A 25,623-nucleotide genomic window follows, 5' to 3' on the forward strand; every position below is an offset into this window, starting at 1 on the left:
AGGAAGTTATCTTCCACACACTCCAAGACCCTCCTAGGCTGTCTCCTTTCTGCTGTGTTGTATTTCCAGCAGATGTCTGGGAAGCTGAAGTCTCCCACAAGAACAAGGGTGAGCGACTGTGAAACTTTTGCCAGCTGCTTATAGAATCTGCTTCCTCCTGCTGGGAGGGTGGCCTGTATCATACTCCCAGCAGGATATCAGCCTTGTTAGCCCTTCCCCTCATTCTTACCCATAAGCATTCCAACTTATCATCACAATCCTCAATTTCTATGCAATCAAAACACTCCCTAACATATAGAGCCACCCCACCTCCTCTCCTTCCTTGCCTATCCCTTCTGAAGAGCTTATAGCCATCCATTGCAGCACTCCAGCTATGAGACTCGTCCCACCATGTTTCTGTGATGGCCACTAGGTCATAGCTGTTCTGCTGCACAATGGCATCCAGCTCCTCTTGCTTGTTGCTCATACTGTGTGCATTAGTGTAGATGCACGTGAGCTGAAAAAATTATACGATTGCCAGTAGAATCATAGAATCATAGAATCATTAAGGTTGGAAAAGACCTCAAGGATCATCAAGTCCAACCCAACACCACCTAACTCACTAAACCATGTCCTGAAGCACCACATCTACATGTTTCTTGAACACCTCCATTCTGCAGGGGCAGAATTCAGTGACCTAGGATTCTGCGCAAGCTTATGTCTTTTGTTTTGACAAATGCAAGGCCAAGCTCCTCATCTTAAAGAATAAATAAATGGAAAATTAAGCATAGTAAATATTGCAAATATTTCACTGATACTTCATACTGTGAATTTGAAAGCAATCTTTCGCCCAGTTCAAAGTTATTAGAGTTTGTAGCTGTGAGGCTTGATAACCATGATAATAAATGGTATTTATATTCTAGTGCAAAATGGATATCAGAACCAAAATGCACATATATGGAAAAACATAATTAAGCTGTGATTGGTTTACTCATATCGCAGCAGCTGAAGGCTATATGATAAACAGCTACAAAGCAGGTGCAGCATATATCATTGGCTTGATTATTAAAAATTGGCATTTTATTCAATTCCAAATTTAAAAAAGGAGATTGTATACAAATTCAGAGAAAGTCAGTCATGCTATAATTGTATTGCATCATAACAAAAACGTAATTTTCCTCATGAAGTAATTGCATAGTTCCAGTTTGTCATGATAAATCAAGCCTGAACCTGATCACAGGAAGACCTGAAAAATAGTCAAAATGTTCTCTGTGATGCATGGGCCAGGATGTAATCTAGAGAGGGTCAGATTTAGAATAACACATCTTTATAGTCAAGTCACTGAAACTTTGTATAGCAAACTGCAGTTTCAGTGGAAGGAAAGACATGTTTCTTCAGTAGCATACTGTACAAAGGCAGCATTTTTCTGTTGAGTTACTTACCAAAGGTATTACTAGATCCAGAGGGACCACAGCCAAAGTTGGATTTATATCTCCTTTGGTTTTAATAAAGCAGCAATCCACAACTGTAAAGGGCGTATTCGTACTTACTGTGAGGGTATGTATAGTGTCACTGACTTCCCGCAGCACGTTTGGGTATGGTCCTAAGCGCTCACAAGAGGGATCAAGCCCTGAAACCTGGAAGGAGGAGGGAAGACTTCCACATCTTGCTGCTGCTGGTGCCACTGGAAGAGCAAAAAAGGCAAGCCCCCATGGCATGGTTGGTGTGCTTCTCAGCAGCAGTGCAGTCGGATGTGACAGGGCTATTATGGGCTAATCTTGGAAGGGTAAGGTACAATTTTGTTTTCAGTGCACAGCACCATGAAGTGAATAAATAGTGCTTGGCCTATAATGAAATTCGATAAAGTTCAGTTTAGCAATATTAGGATTGATCACTGCAAGCTGACATTGCTATTTTCATGTACCAAAAAGCTACCCGCATAATGTACAAAGCAACTGCACAACTTCAGAGTTCCAACAGCTAGAAGTGTTATTAACCAGCAGAACTGTAGCTAGAACATAGACAGTAACTTAGAAATATATGACAAAAATATCATATGGGGAAAACAAGAGCAGAAAAACAAACTTGAAAGGGAATAACATCAGCTAATGTAATGATTGAAAACCCCTTACAAGTTCTCAAAGTTCACATTTTTTTCTTAAAGAAAATAAAAGATTGTTTTTGAGTTTTGTATGTACAGTGCCAGTGCCTTGTGCAGGGTATACTGCCTGGTAGGCAGTTGATCAGTGTTGATGTTATTAAGAAAGTAAGGGCTTGTTTCAGTTGCCTAAACAGGAGTATGTCGAGCTGTGTGAGATGCTGAGTCTGCAGCAGCGAGACCAGAATGGGGAAGGTCTCCTGAAGTCCTTCAGGCCACCTGACAGCATAAGGCAAAAATGTGGGATATGCTGGAATGCCTCCAGTGGCAATAGATGTCTATCCTCAGGCAATGTAATTGAACCCTAAATGTATGTATTTTACAGGGAAAAAGAATACAGTATGGTTATAAAAGTCATTATTATATCTGAGGATTTTTCCAATGGGGATCTGGGAAAGGAACTTTTCCATCCAATGACATGACCAGGCATTGCAAGTATTGATCAAGGAAAAATTTATTTACAGAGATTTTTCAAATACAAACATAAAATAGCACACATTATATATATTTATTTTACAAAAATGAGTATTGAAATAATAAACATGGTACAGCACAATACAACATCAATGAGCTAAACATAACAGCAACAGAATCCTATGTCTGGAAGAAGTTTCCTGTTAGTCGTACGTAACCAACAGAGCTCTACAGTACCGTGAGTGGAATTTCCAATGGACTGAAAAAATGTCCATTTACTGCACTTCATAAAAATACTATAGGGAAAGGATACATATGCCAAGTAATTATGTTTGCATTTCTGTAATAATGCTGGAAACACAGAGGCTTAATAAAAGTTATATAGGGCTGAATAAGAAGTGGCTAAATGTTTGGGGAAGAAAAATGTGTAGAGAATATACAAAATACTGAGAAAGTGGCTTATTGGTCCTTTTATTAAGTTTAAAGTACAGATTAAAAAGTGTTGCAACACTGAATTTTAAACCACCAGAGAGAATTAAAAAAAAAATAAAAAAAAAAAAAAGGAAAAGGAAGAAGAATCGCACCAGAAAAAGTTTCCTCTCTACTCATTTTGTGCCATGGTCAACATCTGTGCGTGTGTGTGTGCTTTTGGGAGTGCCCTTCCGAGGGGCCGCTGGGTGCTACCTCAGCCCTGTGGCACTGCCACCCCCTCACCAACCTCTCAATTAATCGGTGCACGTAGAGTTTCACCATTTGCCAAAGTGGAGTTTTCCTTGCTTATATTTTTGCGGAGCAGACCACAGGCAGGCTTGGGTGAGAAAGCCCGTCCTGTCCAAGCCAGCCTGGCACCTTTGCACCACCGTCCATCTCCCTGCCCTCCCTACAGCCACCCGCCATCCCACCCCACGCCTGCTCCAGAGAGAAAGCACTTAAGAATTTCCTGTTCATCGTCGTTATCCAGAAGATGTTGGCAAGCCCCTCGGGCACCTGGCAGTGCCCGTGCCCCGGGGACAGCTCAGTAGGGGTATTGCTTCTGCTTCTTGCCCGAGAAGCAGGCCAGCCAGGTGCACACCAGCATGGCCGCTGCTGCGCCCCCGCCTGTGCAGTAGTAGGCCCAGCCGATGTGGCAGGGGTCTGCAAAGGAGAGAGACCTGTGCGGTAGTGGCCCCAGCCGATGTGGCAGGTCCCTGCAAGGGAAACAGAGAACACGGCACAGCGTTAGCTGGGGGAGGAAGTGCTGCTGCCACCCTCCTTTCTGCCCACTGAGGAAAAAAGCACTTTTCTAGGTTTCTGCCCAACCTCAGACAGGGAATGCAGGGCATAATTCAAGCAATTAGAGAAGCCAAGCTGTTTAAATGGCTCCCCTTAATTTTCCATAACGATTCAGCAGACAGGCCTCTGAGCACACTTGCTTGGTTGGTTGCCGTTTTACACACAGGGAAAAACACCACAGGGAAATACACCACCCAAGCAAAGGCTGTTGGCACCACAAGCACGCCAGCCACGGGGCAAGCATCCGTCCCCCTGCGTGGCTGGCCGAGGGTGTGCCCACAACCCTACGCTGCAGCAGCTGCAGAGGAAGAGGTTTTTTCCCACCCTTCTCTTTCTTCTCCTCCACCAGGCAGCGTCTGAGGATATTTTGATTATTTTTGACTGAGATTTTGAGGGTTTGCATGTAACATGGGCCAGAGCCTGTTCTCTTCAGAAAGAGCTGGATGGGTCCAGCACTGCCATTTCAGTGACAGGGCTCGAAACTGGACCTGGCTGCAAGCTGCTGGGTGACTCTAACCCAGGACATGGCTGCAGGGAACCTGTTCATGTTCCCCTCGCACAGGCATCAATCCTGACTGGGAGGCTCCCGGTGACAAAGGATCATGGTGTTGGGAGTCCACCTGCATGGAGGCTGCTGTGAGAATGGAGTCCACAAATTAAAAATGGGAGAAGTTTCCCTGTCCCCACCCAAGGTCACAACTCATTGCTTAAAACTTCACTGATCTTTTGTCTAATGTGTTTAGTAGTGTCACATTATGGCCTTGAATACATTTAACAGCCACAGTATCTTTATACAGCCAAACTCACCACCAGCAAATGGTGCTGGGGAATCCCATGATGGACCATAAACTGACTGCTCCCTTTCCAGGCACCACTGTGCCTGCAGTAGAGGAGGAGATCAGGAAAACAGCAGCTGCAGCAGAGAGGAAGCCTCCTCACAGAGATCTCCAAAAGCAAGCAGATGGCTGCTGATACTCCTCAGGACTCCAGCCCATCTCAAAAGAAATTTTCACTTGGGCTACATCGTCTTGGTCATTTTAGTCTTGAGTGCTTGGGACTCATTACAACTGAAGTTCTCCCTGTGTTGCCATCTTGGGTGATATTGCCCTGCTTTTAGCAGGGAGTGCTTTCAGTAAGCAGCACAAGCAACGATAAAAAACTTCCTTTCCACTCTCTGGAAAAAGCAGCAGAACCTATTCTGCTCTCCAGAGAACAGAAGGTGACAACAGAGTTTCCATCTAGAAAGACAGGGCTGAAACAGGTGGCACATCCATACTCTGTCCCAGTGGCATCCTTGAGAGCCAGGCTTCTGGTTCAGGCAATTATCAACTGGGCTAATCCTGCCTTAGGCACAAGACACACAAGATGTCTGTACATCTCAACATGTCCAAAGCATTAGCATTCCTCAAGGCAGACAGCACGTCTGTTGACTATTTGCAGGATATTGTCAGGAGAGCTTTGTAAGGAGACATTAGTGGGAGGCAACACTTATGCTCTTGGCCACTCTGAAGATCTCAGGTTGACACTACAGCAGGGAGCACAGTACTTCTTTCATTTTTTCTTCATAACCCTCAACAATTTTTATTTAAATAAATGAACAGTGAAACCAAGGTCCTGATGTGACCAGAGGACTTGAGGAGCTGAGGCCTTGGCTTGAGCTCATTAGCTTCTCTCCTTAATGTGCTGGAGCAGACAAAGAGATTTACTTGGTTCTGTAATCTGGTTATACTCTGTATATCAACACCATTCTTGGCTTCCTTACATAAGAACACACAGAGAGTCTGATTTCCTAAAGAGAAGACCACCAGAAACCATGGAGAGCTGCCAAGTGTCTGGCAATGTCAGTGATGCTGATACTTGCCCAATTGCTCAGCAGCCACTGGAAAGATCTGTCTCTGGACCATCAATTGTTTTGCCTGTGTACATACACTGTCTACAGCTTTTGCTGGGAATTTCAGAACCAGACACAAGCATACACCAAATGTCTAAATCCATTGGATTGCTTTGCAAATGATCATGTTTATACCAAGGTGGGGTGTACTAAAGTATTGCTTGTGATAAGATGGATTCCATCTGATGGGTCTTTTTAAATTGCCAAGTATTCCTAAAACTACTAGAGAATTCTTGCGGCTTGAAAATGTGAATCTTTCTCATCATTATGCTTCCAGGTTGAGAAAATAAATGCCAAAATGCTACTTTAAGAAGACTTTAAAGATTCACCTGGTAGAACTGCCCAAAGCTGTGATCTAAGTGGGATAAAATGAAGTAAACGTTAACTTTTGCATGGTTTCATTTCAACTTCTGTGCTTTGGCAGTGGAAGAGAGTGTACCTGATACATATTAAGAAGAAAGAACTATTAAATCAGTGTCAGAAATGTGCTCAACAGATACAGCATGGACATTCAACCAATTCAGCCTTGGCTGAAGAGAATTTTATTTCTTGATACCATGCTCCATTTACCCTAAGGACCACTGCCTTACTCAATGCTCTGAGGCATGCAGGCAGCCTCTTGATTTAACAAATGCAATGTAGTTCACAAGTGTGAGTTGGGTCAAGATGAACAAATGAAAGAATGGGAGAGTGCAGGAGAACGGATGAAAGAGCCGGGAGCCTGACCTTAGAGCAATAATAACACAGCAATAAACCTGGCCATTATTTCCAGGCTGTGTCAGGAGCAATGGGAGGTCTCGGATAAAATAGCTTGATCTGTACGTGGATGATGCGGAGCAAAACAGCATTTCAAGCTATTGTGCTGAAGAAGAGCCTGCAGCAGGGAAGGTGTCTCAGGGTATAGGACTTAGCTATACTTTTCATTTTAAGTATAGATAAGTCCTAGGTCCATAGCTAAGTATAGCTATAAGGACAGAGATAATTCATCTCAAAGGTACCTTTTGCAATGAATGATTGCCCACATTTCATAGCCACGTGTCAAAATGAAACAATGCTACCCCTTTTATAATCCTGTACTGCAGAAGGAAAAAAAAATATTTTTCAGTTAATGTTTCTGCTTTGGTGTTCTCATTTTACTGTATATATGAGTTATTTTAATTCACTGCACCCTAAAGAAATATTGTTGGTTGTCCATAATTGGGTTATTTAGTTGCAGTTTAAACTGTAAAATGACTTCTGCTTCACTTTAATATTAAACACTCATCTTAAAAGGAATTGAGAGCTTTATAAAAAGCAAGGTTGATGAGTAATTAATGTAACATCAAATGAAAATAAACACACCTATAGAAATGTTATATGTTAGAGAAGATAGACTTTGCTTTCTAGATTCACATTTTTGTATTATAATGATGGGTACTGTAGAAGGACCCTTTGTCATGTTCCAATTTTATTGCACTGACATCATAGTCATGTGCTCAGAGGTAAGCAAGTGGTTAACAGCTTTGCAAAACTGGGGCTTAAATTCAACCATCAAGTAGAGCAGTTTGCCTTCATGGAGCCCATTGTATGAAAGATCAGGAGTGCTGCATTGCAGCTTCCCTTTCTGTTAATGTCAAAACTCTAAAATGAAGAGCAAGACCACCTAATTACTTGATGGAATTAAAACAATTAGTGAAACCATGATAATTTTCACACACAGAGAGAGACACAAAGCTGTTGTTTTCCTTAAGGATGCATAGGAATACATATATACAGGCAGAAGTGTGCCACTCCATCGAGGGCGTGGAGACACATGCAAGAATGTGTACATGTTCTTGCTCATAAGATAGACTGGATCTGGTTTAATGCCAAAGCAAATACCTCAGCAGCTGAAGTACTCTTCTAGCTGGTAGAGATGACATGCATCACAGCAGCTTCCTTCTCTTCACAGAACTGATGTTGCTTTTAAGAAATCAGTCTTTACCTGACAAGCCAGTATGGAAGGAGAAGCTGAAGCTGTAGCTTCATTAGCTTCATAAGCTTCATAATTTTGTTAGTTCTGGATCCCTTTTTTTTTTTTTTTTTTTTTTTTTGGTAAAGGAGAGCATAAATAATTGGAGCTCTTGGTTGCTCAGTGAAGCAGGACTGTCCAAGTCGGCTCAGGTAAATTTGTAGCCAGTCATTAAGAACTTTGTTTTCACGTTTGTTTTACTGGGATTGGCAGCAAGAGAGTGTCAGGATGAACTCTGAAATGAAAGAATAAGAGACCTTGCAGCTACAGGGATGGATGACCATTTTCAACGCAAATAAAAGAAGGAAAGGCTGGAAACATTACACTTCTCTCTTTTGTAAAAGTATTGAAAGAAATTACAGTCCCTAAGGATAAAGAACAAAAGCAAGGTGAGTGAGGACACTATCAAAAGAAGATTCAGCAGAAAAGAGTCCCATGGAATATAAGACAATATTTGCTAAATTGAGATAAATCAAAGAATGTGGAAGGGTAGTTTTTCAGTGATGGATGGGCTTATTAAAAAACACTTCCATGCCTTTTCCTGATTTCTAATGTGATCTTCAAGGCCATGATATGTGTCCCCTAGCTCCCCCCCTCCTCTTCAATACATAAGCCAAATAAAGATTAAGACAAATTTGGGAGTGAGTGAAATCTGGCAACAGAAAATCTTCAGATAGTTGATCTACTGTGGAGCTGTGCCAGGATCCAGTTGCCAAAACAGAATTTTACCAGTATTTCTACTCATGATGTCTTATAAATAATAAACACATATAGTTATTAAGGTCCTGGAAATAACATATGATTTTCATCTAAAATAACCAATTATTGACACTTATGAAAAAATATACAGAATATGAAACCGTCTTGGATGCAAACCTGTTAATTGCAAGACTTAGTGTCTTAAATATTTGTACCTTCTTTGTTGTTAATGTTAAGACTATCCTGGGCTTGCAGCCTGGAGTATTTGGCAAACTCTAATCATTTAACCTTAACATAGCCTGTTTTCCAAGATGAAGGAAAAAAGGTTTCAGAATTAGCCGGGCTGCAGAGTACGAATGATACACCTTCAAAAATAAAAACTACAATTCCTACTTGCAAAAAGTTGTGCAGGAAGTCTAATTAACTGCTTCACATGGCAGTCCAGTACTACAGGGAATGTGAATTCACGTAATCAAACAGGGTATTGGAAAAGTAATCATAGAAAAATGTAAGGTGATGTCAAGGGATATACAGGGATTTGGAGATATGAAAGCCACAAATTAATATAAAAGATAATCAGCTAATTAATAAGAAGGCACAATTATTTTGAAACAAAGCCAAGACAAATTAAATAGCTAAAGATTTTTTTTTCTTGATACAGTTACAATGAAAAGTTGTCACGTTAAATCAGCTATAAAAGCACAAAAATAAGTTAAAACTTGGAATGCATCCAGAAAGGATTAAAGTAGTTATGTGAAACAAAGTAAGAACACTATAAAGGTAAAACTGCAGCCAAACAAATAGCTTGATATAAAAAAATGAATTTAGTGAAGCTGGTTTCTTTGTCTCTTGCATGGATACGACTTTCTCAATGCCTTTCTCTTTTTAAAAAATATATTATTTCTTATGCATGCACATAACCACATTCTGGTTACTTATAATTTGTCAAAGAAATTGTATCAGTATTTTGGTCTGTAATTAAATGCATAAAATCTTACAAAGTTCAGAAGCTTAAAGAAGTGGAAAAAGAGGTGCCAACTATAAATTCTTCAGTCCTGCTGTATATGGCCACTCACTCATATGACCAAATCCTCCTTTCTTTGGAGGTTCACATAATTTTGTTTAATCAAACCCCAAATTTGCTGTAGGTGTGCATTAATCATGGAACAATGAAGAAGAAACCAATACCTTGTGTCAATTGCAATGCTCAAATTCCCAAGAGCAAACAGCTTATGTCCTGCCAGTGAGGAGCTCTCCCAGCCTCCTGAAAGAAGCCAACAGAAAGTTCACCCATTGCAGGAAGTGCAATTAATTTCACCTCTCTTTGGACATCCGCAGTGCGGAGATCCACATTGGACTAGTCCCCCAGACTCCCTCTGGAGACAATGAGGAGAAAAAGTCACTTATAAAAGTGTGTTGCATTTCATCTTAAGGTAGACATATAAAGTACAAGCAGGTGAACCCTGCTCTAGTAGCACCTATTTTTCTGCCTTCAACTATGAAAGGATTCCAAACAACCAGTTTACCTGCCCTTCTCAAGTAACAAAGGGCACCAGGTACTTGCTCCCGGGTGGTCTGGGTCCCTTTCTGGATTCCCCTGCTTGTCTCCACAGACTGCAGAGGGTCCTTGCAAGCCCATGTTCTAACTCTGGCAACAAAGGTAACTGCCTTATGTTAGACAGACTATATGTGGACTTTCGTATAGTCATCCAAAGGCTTACAAAGATTTAAGAATGGAAGTTATCCAGGTAGCACTAAAGAGGAAATGTTTCTTGATTAAACACTTTCTTTACTAGCACATAGGCTGACTTATTCATGTATCTGAGAACTCAACAGATGCAGCTCAGGTACGGTCGTAAAGATTGTGCTCAGCCCCAGTCGAAAAAACTGAACCAGTAAAATCTCTGAGCTGTTTGCAGAGGACCTGCGAACAAAAAAAAACCTGGTTTTGTCAGATAGAGTGCTTACAGAAAAATACAGCTTTGAAGTCCTTGCCTTTAATAGGATTCTAATAAATTGTCCTACCCTCTAAATCCTTTTTTGATTATTTTGGCACTGAATGGTTGGATGTCCATGTTGTATCTGTTGAGCACAGATGCTGAAATGATGCCACCTAAGACAAATTAACTAGTTGACAAAACTTTTTTTTTATATTCACTGCTTTCTGTGGGGTTTTTATGTTGTTGTTTTAGTAACTGCACTGTTTGCTTTTAAAGTGCTTTAAAGATCATTTAATATTTCTACAGCAAAAGTAATTATCAAGTCAACAGTTCTTTTTAAGATATTTCAAGCCCCTAAAAGTGGCAAAGGGGAACCTTAATAACAATGATCTTTGAAAACAAATGTCCCTCAACAGATAAGTTTTTGAGAGCTTTTGAGGGCAATTCAGCTGCTTGTTTAGTTCAGGATGTGAACTAGCCTTTTAAGTTGCTCTCCAGATAGCCACTTTGGCCAGGAGAGCCCTTTCACAGTGGTTCACAGATGGACGGACCATGACAGAAGGCAAGCAAAGGTGTGCATTTGAGGCCATCTGCTTTGTCTGCTGCTGCAGCTGGGCCCCCAGACCTAGGATGTTGCTGTGCAGGATGGGTAGTGATGGAGTGTGACAGCCAGAGAACATGATACAACTGGAGAAGATCTAGGAGGACCTGCAGAAGAAACAGGGCAGGAGGCTGTTCCAGCCTCATAAGGTTGGCATGAACTCAAGGAAGCAGAGAATGCATTTTGGGCAGGCTCTGGCAGCAGCTGCCAGGCGGGTAGGCAGAGCACAGCATGCTGACGGCCACAGATGAGCCCTGTGAGCCCTTGCTACCAGACCTGTGATTTTCACTGCCTTTAATAACACAGAAAAGCATCATGAAACTCAACGATGAGCCTTGAAGGTAGTTGCATACAGCAAACACTGAGCCATGTTTGTAGGATACTTCTCAGAACAAATAATCACCCAGCAGAATAAAAAAGTAGGTCTAAGGTAAGATATGTATGACATAAAAAGTTATCTCTCACAAAAGGGGTAGGACAAAAAATTCTGCAGCATTGGTCATCTAGGCTGAGTCCTGCCTGCCCAAACACACCATATTTCCTCAAAGGAAAACAATTTTTGTTTTTCCAAGCAGTTCAACTTAAAAACTGGAGTTTATCTTAAATTTAGTGACTTAATTTTTTCAGGTTAATAAGGTAAGTACATAATATCATTTCATACATTTGGTGGCAGGGAAGTGGCAGATGGAAGCCAGGTGAAATTTCCTAGGGCACCTACAATGGCATGAGTCATCTGTGTTTAGATAAATGAATCTTACTCCAGATAACCATTTTGCTGTTTGGGCTCTTAGGTGCTGTTTCATCAGATGCCAACTGAGGCTCGATTTTGTGAGTTAAACTGAGCATGCTCCATGTTCTCTGGGACCTTCTGTGGGATTTAGCTGCCTCTGCACCCATCGCAACAGAAATGAGCATGCAACCACTGAGCAGTCTCGACATGCACATCTAGGGAAATCAATGGCCTAAAATGAAGTCTCATATTGATTTCAGACATTCAAGACCAATACTAATGTATTCACACATATACACTCACATTGCCCTTTAAAAAAAAGCATGCAAGTTCAGAAAATTTCTTCACACAGTTTAAGTTTTGCAAAATGTGGTTTTTGCAAATGTCTCATGCAGTCTTCAGTTTAATGCATACTCTCACCTTAATGCTGGGTCCCTCACTTTAATGAATCTTCTACTAAAACCCTCATTTTTTTCATCTGTTATTCTTGTGCGGTACATTTACAAATGAAAACAAAATGGTATTAGTGCCTCTCGCTCAGCAAAACTGAATGTGTGCTATATGATATGCTATAAAGATGCTTGCTCTTGGGAAATTGCCTGATAATTCCTTTTGCAGATGATGGGATTGTATAGATCTGACTCACTTTCACACCCTTCAGTCAGCAGCTCTGTACTGTTATGCCACGTCAGTGCTGTCCTGAATGGGTGCACAGGCAGCTCCAGGGTGTAAATAATGCAGTATAACAATTACAGCTTGTGCAGCGACAAGAGATTAAGATGATTTTGATCCATCCTCAGACATTTAGGAAAAGTGAAAGGCAGTCCCTTCAAGCACTGCTGGTTTATAACTCCAGTTCCCACCTCAGTCATTAGCCTGGGCCAAATGCTAATTAGACTAAGGATTTTGACTTCGTCACTGGGAAGACAACTGCGCTAGTTTAAAACATAAGCATGTCTTTTATCTTGCCCATTTATTTATATTGCCCTAATTCTAGGAGTTACCACCCTAAAAACAGTGGCAGAAGACTGCTCCAGTTCACAGACTGGTGTTCTGGTGGGAACTTGGCTCCATCCATGATTTAAGATGAGATGCTGCAATATGGAGTGGGGCCCCAAGACCTCCATACAGATCCTGCTGACTGCCAGAAGCTGGGAACCACAAGCAGAGGAACATGGCAGAGACCTGTCATGGCCTTAACTCCCCAACAAGATTTGCCAGAGGTAATTTGTCAAAGCCCTAATCTATCACTGTGCTTTTTTTTCATGATGGCAAAAAACAATTGCTAGAGAAGAGCAGACAGCAGGCCCCTCTACAGGTGCACCAGTCTCTCCGTCTGTCTATTTACGGAGATTACTCTCCATCCTCATTAGCAAAGCACATCTATTGAATGCAATTAAATCCTGGGCGCAGTATCTTCAGTTGAAGAATGACTCCTCTTTGTAGAGATGGAGTTGTACAAACACTTTAATTTGATTGAAAAAAATTAGACCAATTAAATACATCAATGTTTAAGTAAACCCTTTGGACATAGTTCACTTAATAAAAACCAAGTAAATGCCCAATTTTAAAGAGAGCAGCAAACTGTTGGGCATTTCACAATGTCACCTCAGATTTTCTAGGAAAGAATACCCAAATCCACTTATACATAAATTAAAGGCATGGTTATTTTTTCCCACAGCCTTTTAAAATATTGCTTTGGAATGTACAAAGAAATGTGTGTGTTTGGCAGGGGTGGAGGGAGAGAGTCCCCTCTTCACAATATGGGCTGTCTCAGCACTATTTGGAGTGCCTGTTACTGTAATGCCTTTTTGGCATGCCTGAAGACATGAAGAAGCACTTCTTATCTAGCACACCCACTAAAGATTAGGCTTTTCTATGCGTTCTTAGCAATGTTATTTATTTATTCTATCTAGTTATGAGCATGTTCCAGGGAGTGGTAGTTTGTATCATTTTGGTAAAGCAAAAATTTTCATTTAATTGCTAATTCTGGAATATTTCTGGTTAACATTACATTTCAGGGTGTGCAATTTAGCTGCTTCTCAAGTGAGTTCTTGTAGTCCCTCTTCTGCACCCACCTCTTGTCTTTTGGATCCTCCTGTAATGCAGATTGCAGCTCCTGGATTATCTTTTCTACCTCCAACATCAACCATTTTTTTCACCTCAACTTTTGCAAGTTCAGAATGAGTCTCACTCATTGTTGAACCTTCACCTTTGCTGGCTCTATGCTCAAACCTGGTGTACTTTGACCCTCCATTCCTAAACACACATACATGTTCCCTGTGGCCCAGCTGCTCCTCCATGCTTGAAGAGGAGGCTGAATGCGGTCTGCTAGTCAGCATCCCTTTGAACACCCCCTCCTTTGAGAGCGACCACATGGGCTGAATAAGGCTCTCAGTGTCATCCTTGCTAGCACCCACAGCAGCAGGAGGTGCAGGACCAGCACTCCCTCCATCACCATCATTTCTCCCAACAGCAAACCAGTGCAGGGCTCATGGCAGCTGATCTTTTCTGAGGGCAGATTTTGAATGCAGCATGTATATATGTGGTTCTTGAGACAACTGATTTCACAGGCTCAGGAATAAAAAGCATATCATTGCAGCTTAATCAAATTAAATATTCAAATGAAAACAATAATTACTTCAATTTGTCTTGAGACTTAGTGAGACTAAGTCTTTGAAGCATCATTTTTGGCCTGTAGGCTATAATGAGTAAACCAGTCTCTAATGATTCAGAAAAGACTAGAGGGTTTGGGTTATCACAAACCAAGAGGTATTTATGAAAGATGATGAGCACTGTGGTTATTAAACAGCCCTCAGACAGTACCTCTTCTTTACAGATGACTTTGCTAACACAGCATCAACCAGTCACTGACATTAAGGGAAAAAATCCTAGCCAAGCATTTAACTTCACTACCAATGTATGTGGAAAAGAGATGTTTAGTGGCAGAACTGACTGGTGGAAATCACTACAGCAAATTTCAGCTGTCATTATAATCTGTTAATTAATGTGTTAACATATGATTGCAGCAGATCAGTGAGACCAGCACTCCCATGAAGTCTAGGCATGCATAACATATGCCCTGCATACTCCGGGTCCAGAAAATACAGTAAGAGTACATGCCTTCACAATTAATGTAATGTATCTCACGGTCCTCATGTGTACATGGGAGGAAAGCTGTCAGCTGAAATCTTTGACGTGTTTCTCCAGTGACTTTAATGGCAGAGTAATTCAATTTATGCAAATATCTGACCCATAAATCAGACTGAGATGGTGAAGGTGGTCTCAGAGACTCTGCTCTGATTGTGGCCACAACTGTCTTTAAGGTCACAGTTTGTAACTGCCGAAGTGCTGTCTTCAAAGAGCTCAGACTGGAATGACACCCACTTTCTTGTGAGTTTGCAGAGAAATAACCTGAAAAAGTATCACTTTTCTGCACTCTGGGGAGAGCAACAACTGAAGCCTGGGAAGAAGCAGACTGTCAGGAGACAAAAGGAGGAATCATGGAGCAGAGCTGCTCAAATGCTTGGCGTGAAAGAACAGGCATCAGTGTGCACCAGTGAGGGTATCAACAGCACAGAAGGATATTGGAGTTCAGAGTAACACGGTAAAGCTTATAGAGCACATTACACATCCCCTGGGCAACACCATTAGTGGCTGCTGCTAACATCAGTGGCAGTCGTAGGGGGGATGGGTGTTGATATTGGTAATGTGAATTTCTGGTCCCATGCCAGATCAAATGCACTCCAAAACACCACAGGAATGGTGTAACGGAGGGTGACCTGGAGTGTCTCTCCCGAAGTAATATTTTTTTACCTTTCAACCTCAATTCATTTGCACATCTTCACAAGAAACATCTCTGAGACAGAAACAAAACTCCTTACTCCTGAAGCCTGACAGAAATATCAGTGTAAAATTAAAAGATAACACAGCAGGTTTGTGTTTAACCCTAGGAAACCATTTATGTCCACTGTTCATTGCACTGGGATTACTGCCAGGCTACTATAAGCCCTGCAAACACAACTATGAAAAGGGCTCCCAGCACTAACCATAAGGTTTAGCTTGCAGGGGCTGGAAATGGGGAGCTGTGTGCATCTGCGCTCCCAAGTGTGCGGAGGGTCAGAGTGCTCGATTTCTCCTGCTCCTAAAAACCCCTTCCTCTAGTGACACAGGATCAAAGTGCACTTACAGAGTAGGGTATCAGCAGCGGCATCGATCCTTCTAGCTAAACAAAGACCTGAATAAGCATGCAAACATCAGATCCTAATTATCCATATTGCTTAACCCTCAGCTCCCTGTTGGGCCCTTGTTTTCTACCAGCCCGATGAGCTCTCTAGAGGTGGCTCACCCCATACCACATTGGCTGCATCCCTGGCTCTCATTCAGTTCTCAGTGCAAACATCACCATTAAGACTAGCGGCTTTTTTTGGGAACAGGCTGACATAGGGAGCAAGTGTTATTTACCAGCTTCCCAAGGATGTGAGTAACCAAAACCATACTCTTTAGGCTTGGGTTGGAAGGCCATAAACACGCCAGACTTCAAAGACAGCTAATTGCACTCATTGTGAATTAGCCTCACCTGTGCTGTGATGTGATGCCTCTGCCTACTCTGTCAAGGTCTCCAGGAGTGTTAGCTCCCGTATTGCAAGACTATTAAATCTGATGTCTTAAATATATACATACGTACACACATGTATTCCTTCATTTTCTTTTATAATGTTCTTCTGGGAAATATTTCCAGCAGATCTATCTGAAATCCCCTGCCTTAGCACCATACCAGAATGATGCAATATGAATACCCTGCCACAAATAACTGGGTTGCTTCTCCAAGCCTGTGCTCATGTCCTTGTTTGCTTTTATGGACAACACATAGAAGAGTCTATTGTGGCTGAGATGTTCTGATGATGACTCACCCAATTCAAACTGGTTGGAAAGGTTACCACAGGTTTGTCTGACTTCTTCACTGTCCCAGCCAAGAGGATAGAGGGCGCAACCAGAGCCGATCAACAAGCCTATTGAGAGAAAAGAAAATAGAAGTTTAGACAAGCAATTGCCATTAGCTTAAACACAGGCTGACACTTGGGAGTCAAAGTGTCAAACTGCCATTTGGGAACCTCAGAGGAAAAAAAAAATATCTCTTCTCCTAAAAACAGTACAATCTCATTTGGACTTCTACCCCTGCATTCTGTTACACTGGTTTACAGCTGGAGGCAGCCTTGGCAGTTCATCACCAGAAGCCATCCTCAGCTTCTGGAGCTTCTGTCTGAGAGCTTTTAGATTCCTCTTCTACTCTACAGAAATGCTACATATACTGTTTGGGGTTAAATAGTAGCTGTGTCAATCACAGCATTTACAAGCTGATTGCTTCTGATTAATTAAAACAACAATCAACCATGGTCTATCAAGGTTCTATCAGGAAAAGTAAACTGACAGTTGTGCTAATCTGTTGTCATTTTCCTTTGTTTTTTGTCCTTTCAAAAGCCAGGAAAGGATGGTTTCATGTCACCCGATCAATTCATACCACAGCTACATACTCCACAAACTTTTCTGAAATCACTTCAGCTAAAACAACTGAGCACTCGAGCCATTTACTTACTGTCATGCTTGGCTTAACATTCACAAAATGCTTTGCTCTCTCCAGCCTTGATGATGCCCCAAACAGATGTGTTTTGGCTAAGTTTTTCCCCTCACAAGATCTTGCTGCTAGTCACCCAATGGGCCATGATTATTTTGCAGAAATGGCATTTTTATCATATTGCATTCTCAGCTGTCACTGCAGCAGCTGCCAAAAAGCTGGTGTAGCTGGCAAAGTTTCTTACATGGACAGCCTAGAGAGAACATTTCAATGTATGCTACAGCATTTAAATGTTACCTCCTTTGTGTCAGGTCTTATTTGCAAGACTGGGAACGAATCATTAAGTAGATAACAGACTGGGAGCACCTGACACTTTGTAAAGGCAAGCAACTCCTCAAAAAGTTTGCAGTGTGGGTTTGCAGTGGTGTCTTTTACCTGTTAGACAAGCACAGCACTGTGACAACGTTTCAAGCCCTGCACCTGTCAGTGGCTGACTTTGGGCAAGTCCCTTGACCTCATACCACCTCACTTCTCCTCTCTTGACAACAAGGACAATATGCTCCCTGGCAAAGCACTTGTGCTGTGCTTCTCGTGCAACAAGCCCTGGGTATGGTGACAAAGGCACTGCGGAGGTCACAGTGGACTAACAGGAGTCCTGAGAGCGATTCTGACTCAGGGTCTGGAGCTTGCTGTGCATTTCTACTATCAAGATACCTAAGCTTCTCATATTTCTGGTGCTCCTGTAAGACACAGAAAACACTTTGTTATGTTCTTGACTTGCTCAAAGACACACCCGAACACAGCACTGGAGTCCAGAAGTCCACCTTTCTCTTAGCATCTTAGCTGTTAGCAAAGTAAGTCAGCAACTCCTTTGTTGCTCCTCCCAAGCTCATCTGTCCTTGTGTAGGGCCAATACTAGCTCCTTATATCTTCCTCCACTAAGTTCAAATTTCTTGCTAAAGTCTACTTCTTCCTTTCCTTGTTGATCAGTCACTACCTGCTCCTCTCTCCAGATCTACATCACATAATGGAAAATAAATCCCTGAGGCAGCCCCCTCTCAGATGGTACGTTCACCCAACAGCTGTAAAGGGAGAAAAGCAATTGAGAACAGATGAATGCTAGGTATTTTCAGAACTCTGCCTGACCTGGATATGGTTGCTTCTAATGTCCTCACTAATGGCTTTCACAGTATCATCTGATTTTTTTCCCCCAGGGCTGCAGAGCTGACAGAGGGTGGTAGAATCCATGTAAATGAGACTAGCTTCTAATTAAATTCTCAGAAAGGATGTTTCTCAGACAAGACAACTTAGGCCAAAAGTGGGCCTACATTTGTTAAAGACAGTTTAAGACTCTCTGAAAAAAAAAAAAAAAGACTTTCTCACTTGCATTGTTAAAGCAAGAAGGGCGCTGTGAAGTGCTGACAGCACAGCCCATGGGCAGGACACAATGAGAAAAAGAAGATCACCACTGAGGATGAGGATGGCTGAGGAAGGGAGGAAGAGCACCCATATGTTAGACATAGCTTCATGGACAACGGCAGCCCCGGTCAGTCATGCTGTGGTTCTGGCCCCTTCCGATGCCAGATGTGATGCCCATGACCTGCCTGGTGCCAGCCCAGGCAGACCACAGCTCAGGAGCTGCTCTGGCCACAAATGAACCACCCTGGCTGGGCTGGTTTCAATCAACTTGTGTCCTTGAACAGACTCTCTGGAAGGCCTTGCAAACATGCAAAGGGCTCCATTGCAAGGGGCAGGGAGATGTGTGCATGGGGTAGGAGGCAAGACAGGCTTGCAGTCACCTGCATTGGACCAGCTGAAATGGCAGCCAGCCCTTCCTCACAAATAGGTCCTGGGAAAGCCTCCTGCTCAATTATTTCAGGAGAACACAACAGCAGCACTGCAGGCAAGTGAAAGGACTATTAGCATAACAACGCTTCCCCTCCAAACCCTGAACAAACTCTTACTCAGCACCTTGCCAATTACTCTCCTCAGGTGGCCAGTGTCTAGTGCTCATTGCATTCACAGAGGGCTGTTTGTTTTCAGCTCCCTTTAGGTTTTGTTGCAGCAACAGGTTGTTGTTCAGGTTTTTTTTCCCACGAATATTACTCACAGCACTTTCCACTGCCACCTTCTGAACACACCTCATCCTCTTCTTCCCAAACACCATGTTCCTGTTCACTCTTTCTGCTTCGGATGCTACAATGGATACAGCGGCCACAAGCCTTGACAGCTTCTTTACTTCCTTGGCCAGTCCTCTTCGTCTCCCTTTCACACCCTCTTTCCCATTTCTGTACATCCATCTCTGTAAGTCCAAAGCCAAGTTTTAATCAAAATAAATTCTGGGCATAAGGCTATGTCACTCTTGGTTTTTAAAATACTGCACAAAAATGTGCCTTGACCTGGATTAAGCCTCAGCCTCTACCTTTGGTTTAAATTTAAATTATTATTGATGAATAATCACTGTTAAAATAATCCCAGATTTCCTTGTTTCTTTCACAAAACCAGAAATTCTTATTTGCTCTCCAGAGTAAACACCTTCAAACATAAGGCTTGCTTAGGCAGAGACATCGTGTCTAGTCCTGCTCTCTGATCAAGTCGTGTAAATCTAGAAAAATTAAATTGGGGGACAGGTGAGAACATCCTGGGGGAGTAGAATTGGGACCTTCCTTACACAAAAATCCTGGTGATACAGTCAAAAATTCATTATATTTATTTATTATAATGTTAAATTGGTCCAAAGGAGCAACTGCCTCACTCATACATCGATGCTCACCCTCAAAGCCAGTCCACACTGTCTATCAACCAGGTCACAGCTAAGCCTCAGCATTAGCTGTGCCTCCAAGAAACAAATAACCCCAATAAGGGCAATGAGTGTGCTATGTCAGAAAGACTCCCTAGCCCAGCACCAGCTGGCTCTCCAGTCAGGGGTGGGCTGTAGCAGGGCTGAGTTTCATTTCTGGAGCACCAGCCATCGAACACCACAGCTTCTTTTCTTCTCACAGCCTGCACTGATGGCAATGATAAGATCAAATGGGAAACTGCCGCCTAACGCCAGTGCCAGCATGCACCCCTGAAAGCATGAGCGGCAGCATGTTTATGTGTGAAGGACAACATGTAAAGCCACAGGTGAGCTCACACATGCCACTAGCAAACAGAAAACCTGCCAGAGACCAAAGGTGGTGCCAAGAGCATGGGGCTGCATTGCCATCAGGCAGAAAGGCTTACGCCTATAAATACCATTTTTGTCACAGGTACCAACTGGCCATGAGTCTTATGAGTCTTAAAGCTGCTATTGGCTAGGCTCCTTTGGTATCAGTGGTTTTCAGCTGGATTTGATTCACTTTCAAATATTTCCCTGCAGTGGTGCATATCTGCCTGTTGTGGATTTAGGTCTATTGACAAAACAATTGTGTTCCCCAGTACTTCTTACAGGCAGGGTGTGAGCCAAACTCAGGGACCTACCCTTCAGTGTAAGACTTACACAAAGACTTGGAGCCCACTGCTCAGTAAGAAAAAAAATCCCAAGTTTTGCTTTATGCCCTGAGGTATGTATATATGTATGAGTGTGTGTGTGTGTAACAGTGCTAGATCCATCCCATTGCTTTCAATGACTTCACCAGGGACGATACTGCCTCAGTCTGCATGGGCCGTGAAGTTGGGAACTGGCATTTCAGTTCCCTTATTTTGTGCACTGAAAGTGTAGAGTGTGCCTTAAAGACTATGGCATTAATAGGACTTGGACAAAAGCCCTTCAGCCCCTTCTTTCCCTTCTAATCAATCCACTTCTGTTTGTAGGCAACTAAATGTGTGGATCAGACCCTGCAAAAGCAAAAAGACTGAATATTATTACCTCTAATAATTCATGCATGCTCACAGACAATTTGTTTAATCACAGAGAATATAGAACCTGTTGAACAGCTGCAACCTCCATTTAAAGACCTAAGTTAAACCCAAGGGCTGCAAACCTAGTGGAAATCCTTAAGTTAACTTTACAGCTTCAGTAAAAAGCAGTTACTGGTTTAGCTCAAGAGTCACATCCTGGCCTGCCCTATAGTTACTGTATTTAGCCAGCTATGCTAACCAGGACACCACACCCATCTTTACAGCTGCTTGAAATGCTTAGGATGCCTAGAACATTCCTTAAGAAAGTTAAAAAAAACCAACAAAACAAAACCACAAACCCACCATGCTTGAATTACCATCATCTATCATCTGCCATTATCCACTACAGTCATTAAAAGAAAGGGGAAGGAAATGCACAAGTCCGTAAACAGCAGCTTCACAAAAGGGGCTGCAGCTTCGAGGTGTGAGGGAAGCGGTCAGTGGGATGGGACCAGCCAGCAGCGGAGGCACTGGTGGCACTTGGCTGCTGTGCTGGATGACACGCCATGCACCAGTGGAGGGGTTGCCACTGTCAGAGACCAGCTCTTCTGGATCAGTTCTGCATTCAGCAATGAAACAGGTTCCTTGCCCTGGTCTGTGAAACACTGCCACTGCAAGTGCTGTGGCTGTCTCGATGCACTAGCGAGGCATGTGGGAGAGAGCCAGGGGCTGACTTAATGCAGCCAGTTCCAGCAATGCAAAACTGGAATTATGTGCTTGGCCTAAGTATTTAACAGGATCCCATGTAGCCACTAAGCTCTTTGTGTAGTACACACAAAGAGCTGGATACCTTCAAAAACCGAGCTAAAACCAGCCTATGTGCTAAGTGAGGAGCTGCCCACACTTACAAATTGAAAAACTATAACCCAGGGGTCAGAAGGTAGATGCCTCAATAGTAAACTACCCAGAGTAATCCTTGTCCATCCCAGACTACCTTCCCTGTCACTCTTGCTGTGGGTATAATGCATGATCATATTTTAGTAACACTTAGCACTTGAAAGATGATCTTGTCTGTCTGGAGTGGAGCTTGTGATAGAAAATAATTGCATATAACAGGTTCTGCATATGGTGGATGTGGCAGGGAAGGGACAGTAATTATATTAAGTCACCTGGCACTGATCTAGGTTTCATCTATGAAGTGATAAAGAAATGATTTGTGGCATGCAGCAATCAGTTTTATTCCAAGAGGTAAAATATTAACCACTATTAATATCTCTAAGAATAGCTTGGGTATAGGCAAGTCTCAAACAATAAATACAGAAGGATTAATAAACCAAGAGACATTAACCAGACTTTGCCATGGGCAAAATGACTGCACTCAGAAAGACCAAGACCAATCGGCAAAAGTCAATGTACAAAAAAGGAAGCTTGCAAATCCCTGTGGTGGGAAATCCTCAGACTGCTTCTGTGACTTTAATGGAAGCCTCTACCCAAAGATCCAATGTGCTTTAAATAACCCATCTAGACATCACACCATAAATTAATTGCCTTTAACTGTCCTGACAGTTCATAGCTAGCAAGTCCTGTTTTACAGACTCAGCCCTTCCTCTCACTTGTTGAGGTCACAGCGTGCCCGATTGCTACATGGCACATTCTTGTTTTGTTGTCAGCCCATTTGACCATTGCATCCTCAAAAACTTGTTCAATAAAGCCAAACCTTCCCTAGTGTCCTTCCTTCCCCCTTGCGTAGGGTAAACCTAAGCACATGATTCAGAGAAATCTGACAGGGAAAACCACCAGTGTGATCCATGAAGAGAGGTAGTGATAGCAGTAAATGAGGCACTTGGCTTTGGATTCAGCCTCAGAGTCTTGCTGCTAGAAAATGCATTTTCAAATGGGAACTAAACCAATGGTGGCTTTCCTTGATCATGGGCTTTTTAAGAACCTTCTATATGGGCACTGGAAATTGTATTCCTTTTTTGTATGTCCTGAGCTCCCGTCACAGCTACACCCTACAAATGCTGTGAAAGGGACTGCCCAGGCCAAAGCAGTTATAGGGGGTCTGCGCTGCTGTAAGCAGGGGTCTGGGAGGCCTCTGAAGCAGGAAGGAGCCCAGTGTCATTGTGAAAACACATTTCCACAAAGAAAAATACAAGGAATGGGTCAGGCTTGATATATGTACTGCAGAGAGAAAATAAAACCAGAACCGAATGCTGCCTTTTGTACAGTCACTTTTTAGTGAGAAAAATCTTCTTTAAAATATCTTCATATTTTCTTTCCCTCCATCTTCTACTTTTTCCCTTTTCATTCTCAGACCTGACCAAAAAGAAACATTGCCTTTTTTTTTTTTTTTGGCTAGGCACTTCTAATGAATTCTGCTCATCTGACAGATACTCAGGCCATCTGGAGAAGCTGACAGACAATAATTTGTAAGTCATCTCTTTCAAGACCATTTTAATGATGATTTTTCCTTTCACATTTTTTCTCTATTAGCCCATCTGAATCTTCAAGGATGACAGAAAGTTTTCACATTCCCATCTGTCACTTCAAGGCACAGTAATCTCTACAAGCAAAAAAATCCCCCAATTTTTAGATGCAGCACGGACTTCTGCTCTCTAGTTCTTGTGATTTAAAAACTCTCTTCACTGTAATGGTTTTAAAGCAGTTACCTGCTATAAAAGTGAGCCTGCAGCGTGAAAGTAAAATTGAGCTGGCACATGAAGATTGTCTGCTGCTTTGAGACATACCTTAGCCAACAATGGGGTTAAAGAAGAATTGGTTAAAAACCGTGATGTGAAGTACTTCAGCAGACACAGCTTCTGAAGCCCCTGTTCAAGAAACTCTTCGGGAGCTACAACCAAGCAGCAACTGCAGAGTGATAGAAGTGGGTCAGAGCAGGTTCAAACTCCAGAGCCTGGGCAAAGCAGCAGGACCCGCTGGAGCAAAGAGAGGAGCAGGGGGAGCAGGGCCGTGCTGGCTGCAGGTAGCCTGGCTCCCGTGCCCGCGGGAGTCCAGCCTCAATTCAGTTAGCAAAGGATGATGTCTTTATACTGACAGCTCCCAGCTCTTCACCCACAAGCTTCCTCTTTAAGGTGACACTCCTACTGCTTCTCTTGACATCATCACTTTGTCCGTTGGTTTCTCTGCTGTTCTTCCATTAGAGAAATGTTACCACATTGGTCCCTTCCATTCCTGTTAGTACCAGTCCCCAAGGAAACCCAGGCATGCACCTGACCTGGGCTTTTATTAGGCTTAAACATGAGATCAACACTTTGGGCTACAGTTCTCTGTCAAGTTAGCAGTCGCTGAACATGGGGCGTTTGACTAGTTCATTCTTGAGCCTGAACTTAAAATGCATCATTTGAGAGAGGGTACAGTTGCCTACGACATGAATGAATGCAATGAGGGAGTATCTTGTCCGAGTGTCCAGGCAGGGGTCTCCAAGGGCACACAGGCAGCGATGGCATTTCTGCTGCACCAGATTTCCTGCCACTCCTCCTCACAAGGGTCACAAGATGGGAGAGAGCAAGTCAGTTCAGGGCTTCACTCAAAGTGAAGGTGTTTCTGCCACAGATTTTGCTATAGCAGGATATTAGAGGGACTCTAGACATGACAAAAACTGTAACAGAAGAACAAGAAAAAACAGAATAAAATACTACAACCTTCGGCTTTGCAGATCTTGCCTCCAATAACACTGCTTCATCTTGAGTGTAATGGAGATGGTACGCCTGGGTTTTCAGGCAAGGGCAAAACCCCACCACCCTTTCCCTTCTGGTTTTGATCGCCAGGTTTTAATTCAACGCATTTGGCTTTGCTTAGGTCCTTCTGACTGTCAAGACCCAACCCTCAAATTAGACTTTTTCTGTTATTTTGGGTTACTCCACACATGAGCACTCGCTGCCTGGCAGCTGCTCGGCTCCAAACCTCAGAGACCAGCCACAGCAAAGAGCTGCCACCTGCCTGCTGCAGCTTCCCAGAGCTCTCTGAAAGAAGGGCTAGTGGCAGAGGAATCCTAATAAAGGCATTACAAATGCCTGCCAGCATCCAGCACTGCAAAGGGCTGTGTCATGGGAGAGTCACAGCCCTCACTTTCTCCCTGACTGCGAGCATAGGGCAGTGGAGGGTGCACATGGGTTTCCCAGCAGATGAAGCATGACTTCACTTTGATTTTCATTTGATCAAAGGTGGTGTGTTCATTACTACAGTGCTTCAGGTGCTTCAGGCTCAGAGGGGGAAATCTCCTCCCCCCCCCCCCCCAGAGATGCGACATTGCTACTCAAAAGGTAATGGCTTTGTCTGCTTGATTTGGCCCTGGATGTTTTTGAAGCAATACTGAAGGCTTCAGAAAATGGGGCTGGGGGCTAGGAGAAACCCAAAAGAAACAGTGAAGTAGGAAGAGTGGAGAAATCAAACTCAGAACTGCTACTAAATGGAAATGAATGAGTAAGAGACATTTGGTAAAAGGACAAGTGACAGGGCTGTGGCATCTGCTGCCACAGAAAGTAACTGGTAAGTAACACAGCTCTGATTTCAAACCCCTGCAAAATAGGTG

General features: G+C 42.8%; 1 protein-coding gene across 1 annotated transcript; it reads right to left on the reverse strand.

Moving 5' to 3' along the window:
• Nucleotides 1-3,566: 3,566 nt before the first annotated feature.
• LOC104466004 (lipoma HMGIC fusion partner-like 1 protein) lies at nucleotides 3,567-19,545 on the reverse strand. Its single transcript, XM_010079287.1, has 4 exons — nucleotides 19,391-19,545; nucleotides 17,898-17,989; nucleotides 16,588-16,686; nucleotides 3,567-3,685 (listed from the first exon to the last, which is right to left on the reverse strand). Exons 1-4 carry the CDS (start codon nucleotides 19,543-19,545, stop codon nucleotides 3,567-3,569), a joined length of 465 nt encoding a protein of 154 aa, XP_010077589.1.
• Nucleotides 19,546-25,623: the final 6,078 nt, after the last annotated feature.

Source organism: Pterocles gutturalis, unplaced genomic scaffold, assembly GCF_000699245.1.
Source record: "Pterocles gutturalis isolate BGI_N339 unplaced genomic scaffold, ASM69924v1 scaffold49203, whole genome shotgun sequence".
NCBI lineage: Eukaryota > Metazoa > Chordata > Aves > Pterocliformes > Pteroclidae > Pterocles > Pterocles gutturalis.

What these genes read in the sequence shown, in the direction of transcription:
- LOC104466004 (XM_010079287.1), bottom strand. Translation starts at nt 19,545, where the DNA reads ATGTACAGAAATGGGAAAGAGGGTGTGAAAGGGAGACGAAGAGGACTG. An exon ending in TTTGGGAAGAAGAGGATGAG is followed by an intron (nt 17,990 to 19,390) that starts GTGTGTTCAGAA and finishes TGTGTCTTACAG; the next exon opens with GAGCACCAGAAATATGAGAA. An exon ending in TTCCAACCAGTTTGAATTGG is followed by an intron (nt 3,686 to 16,587) that starts GTGAGTCATCAT and finishes TCTCCTTTGCAG; the next exon opens with ACCCCTGCCACATCGGCTGG.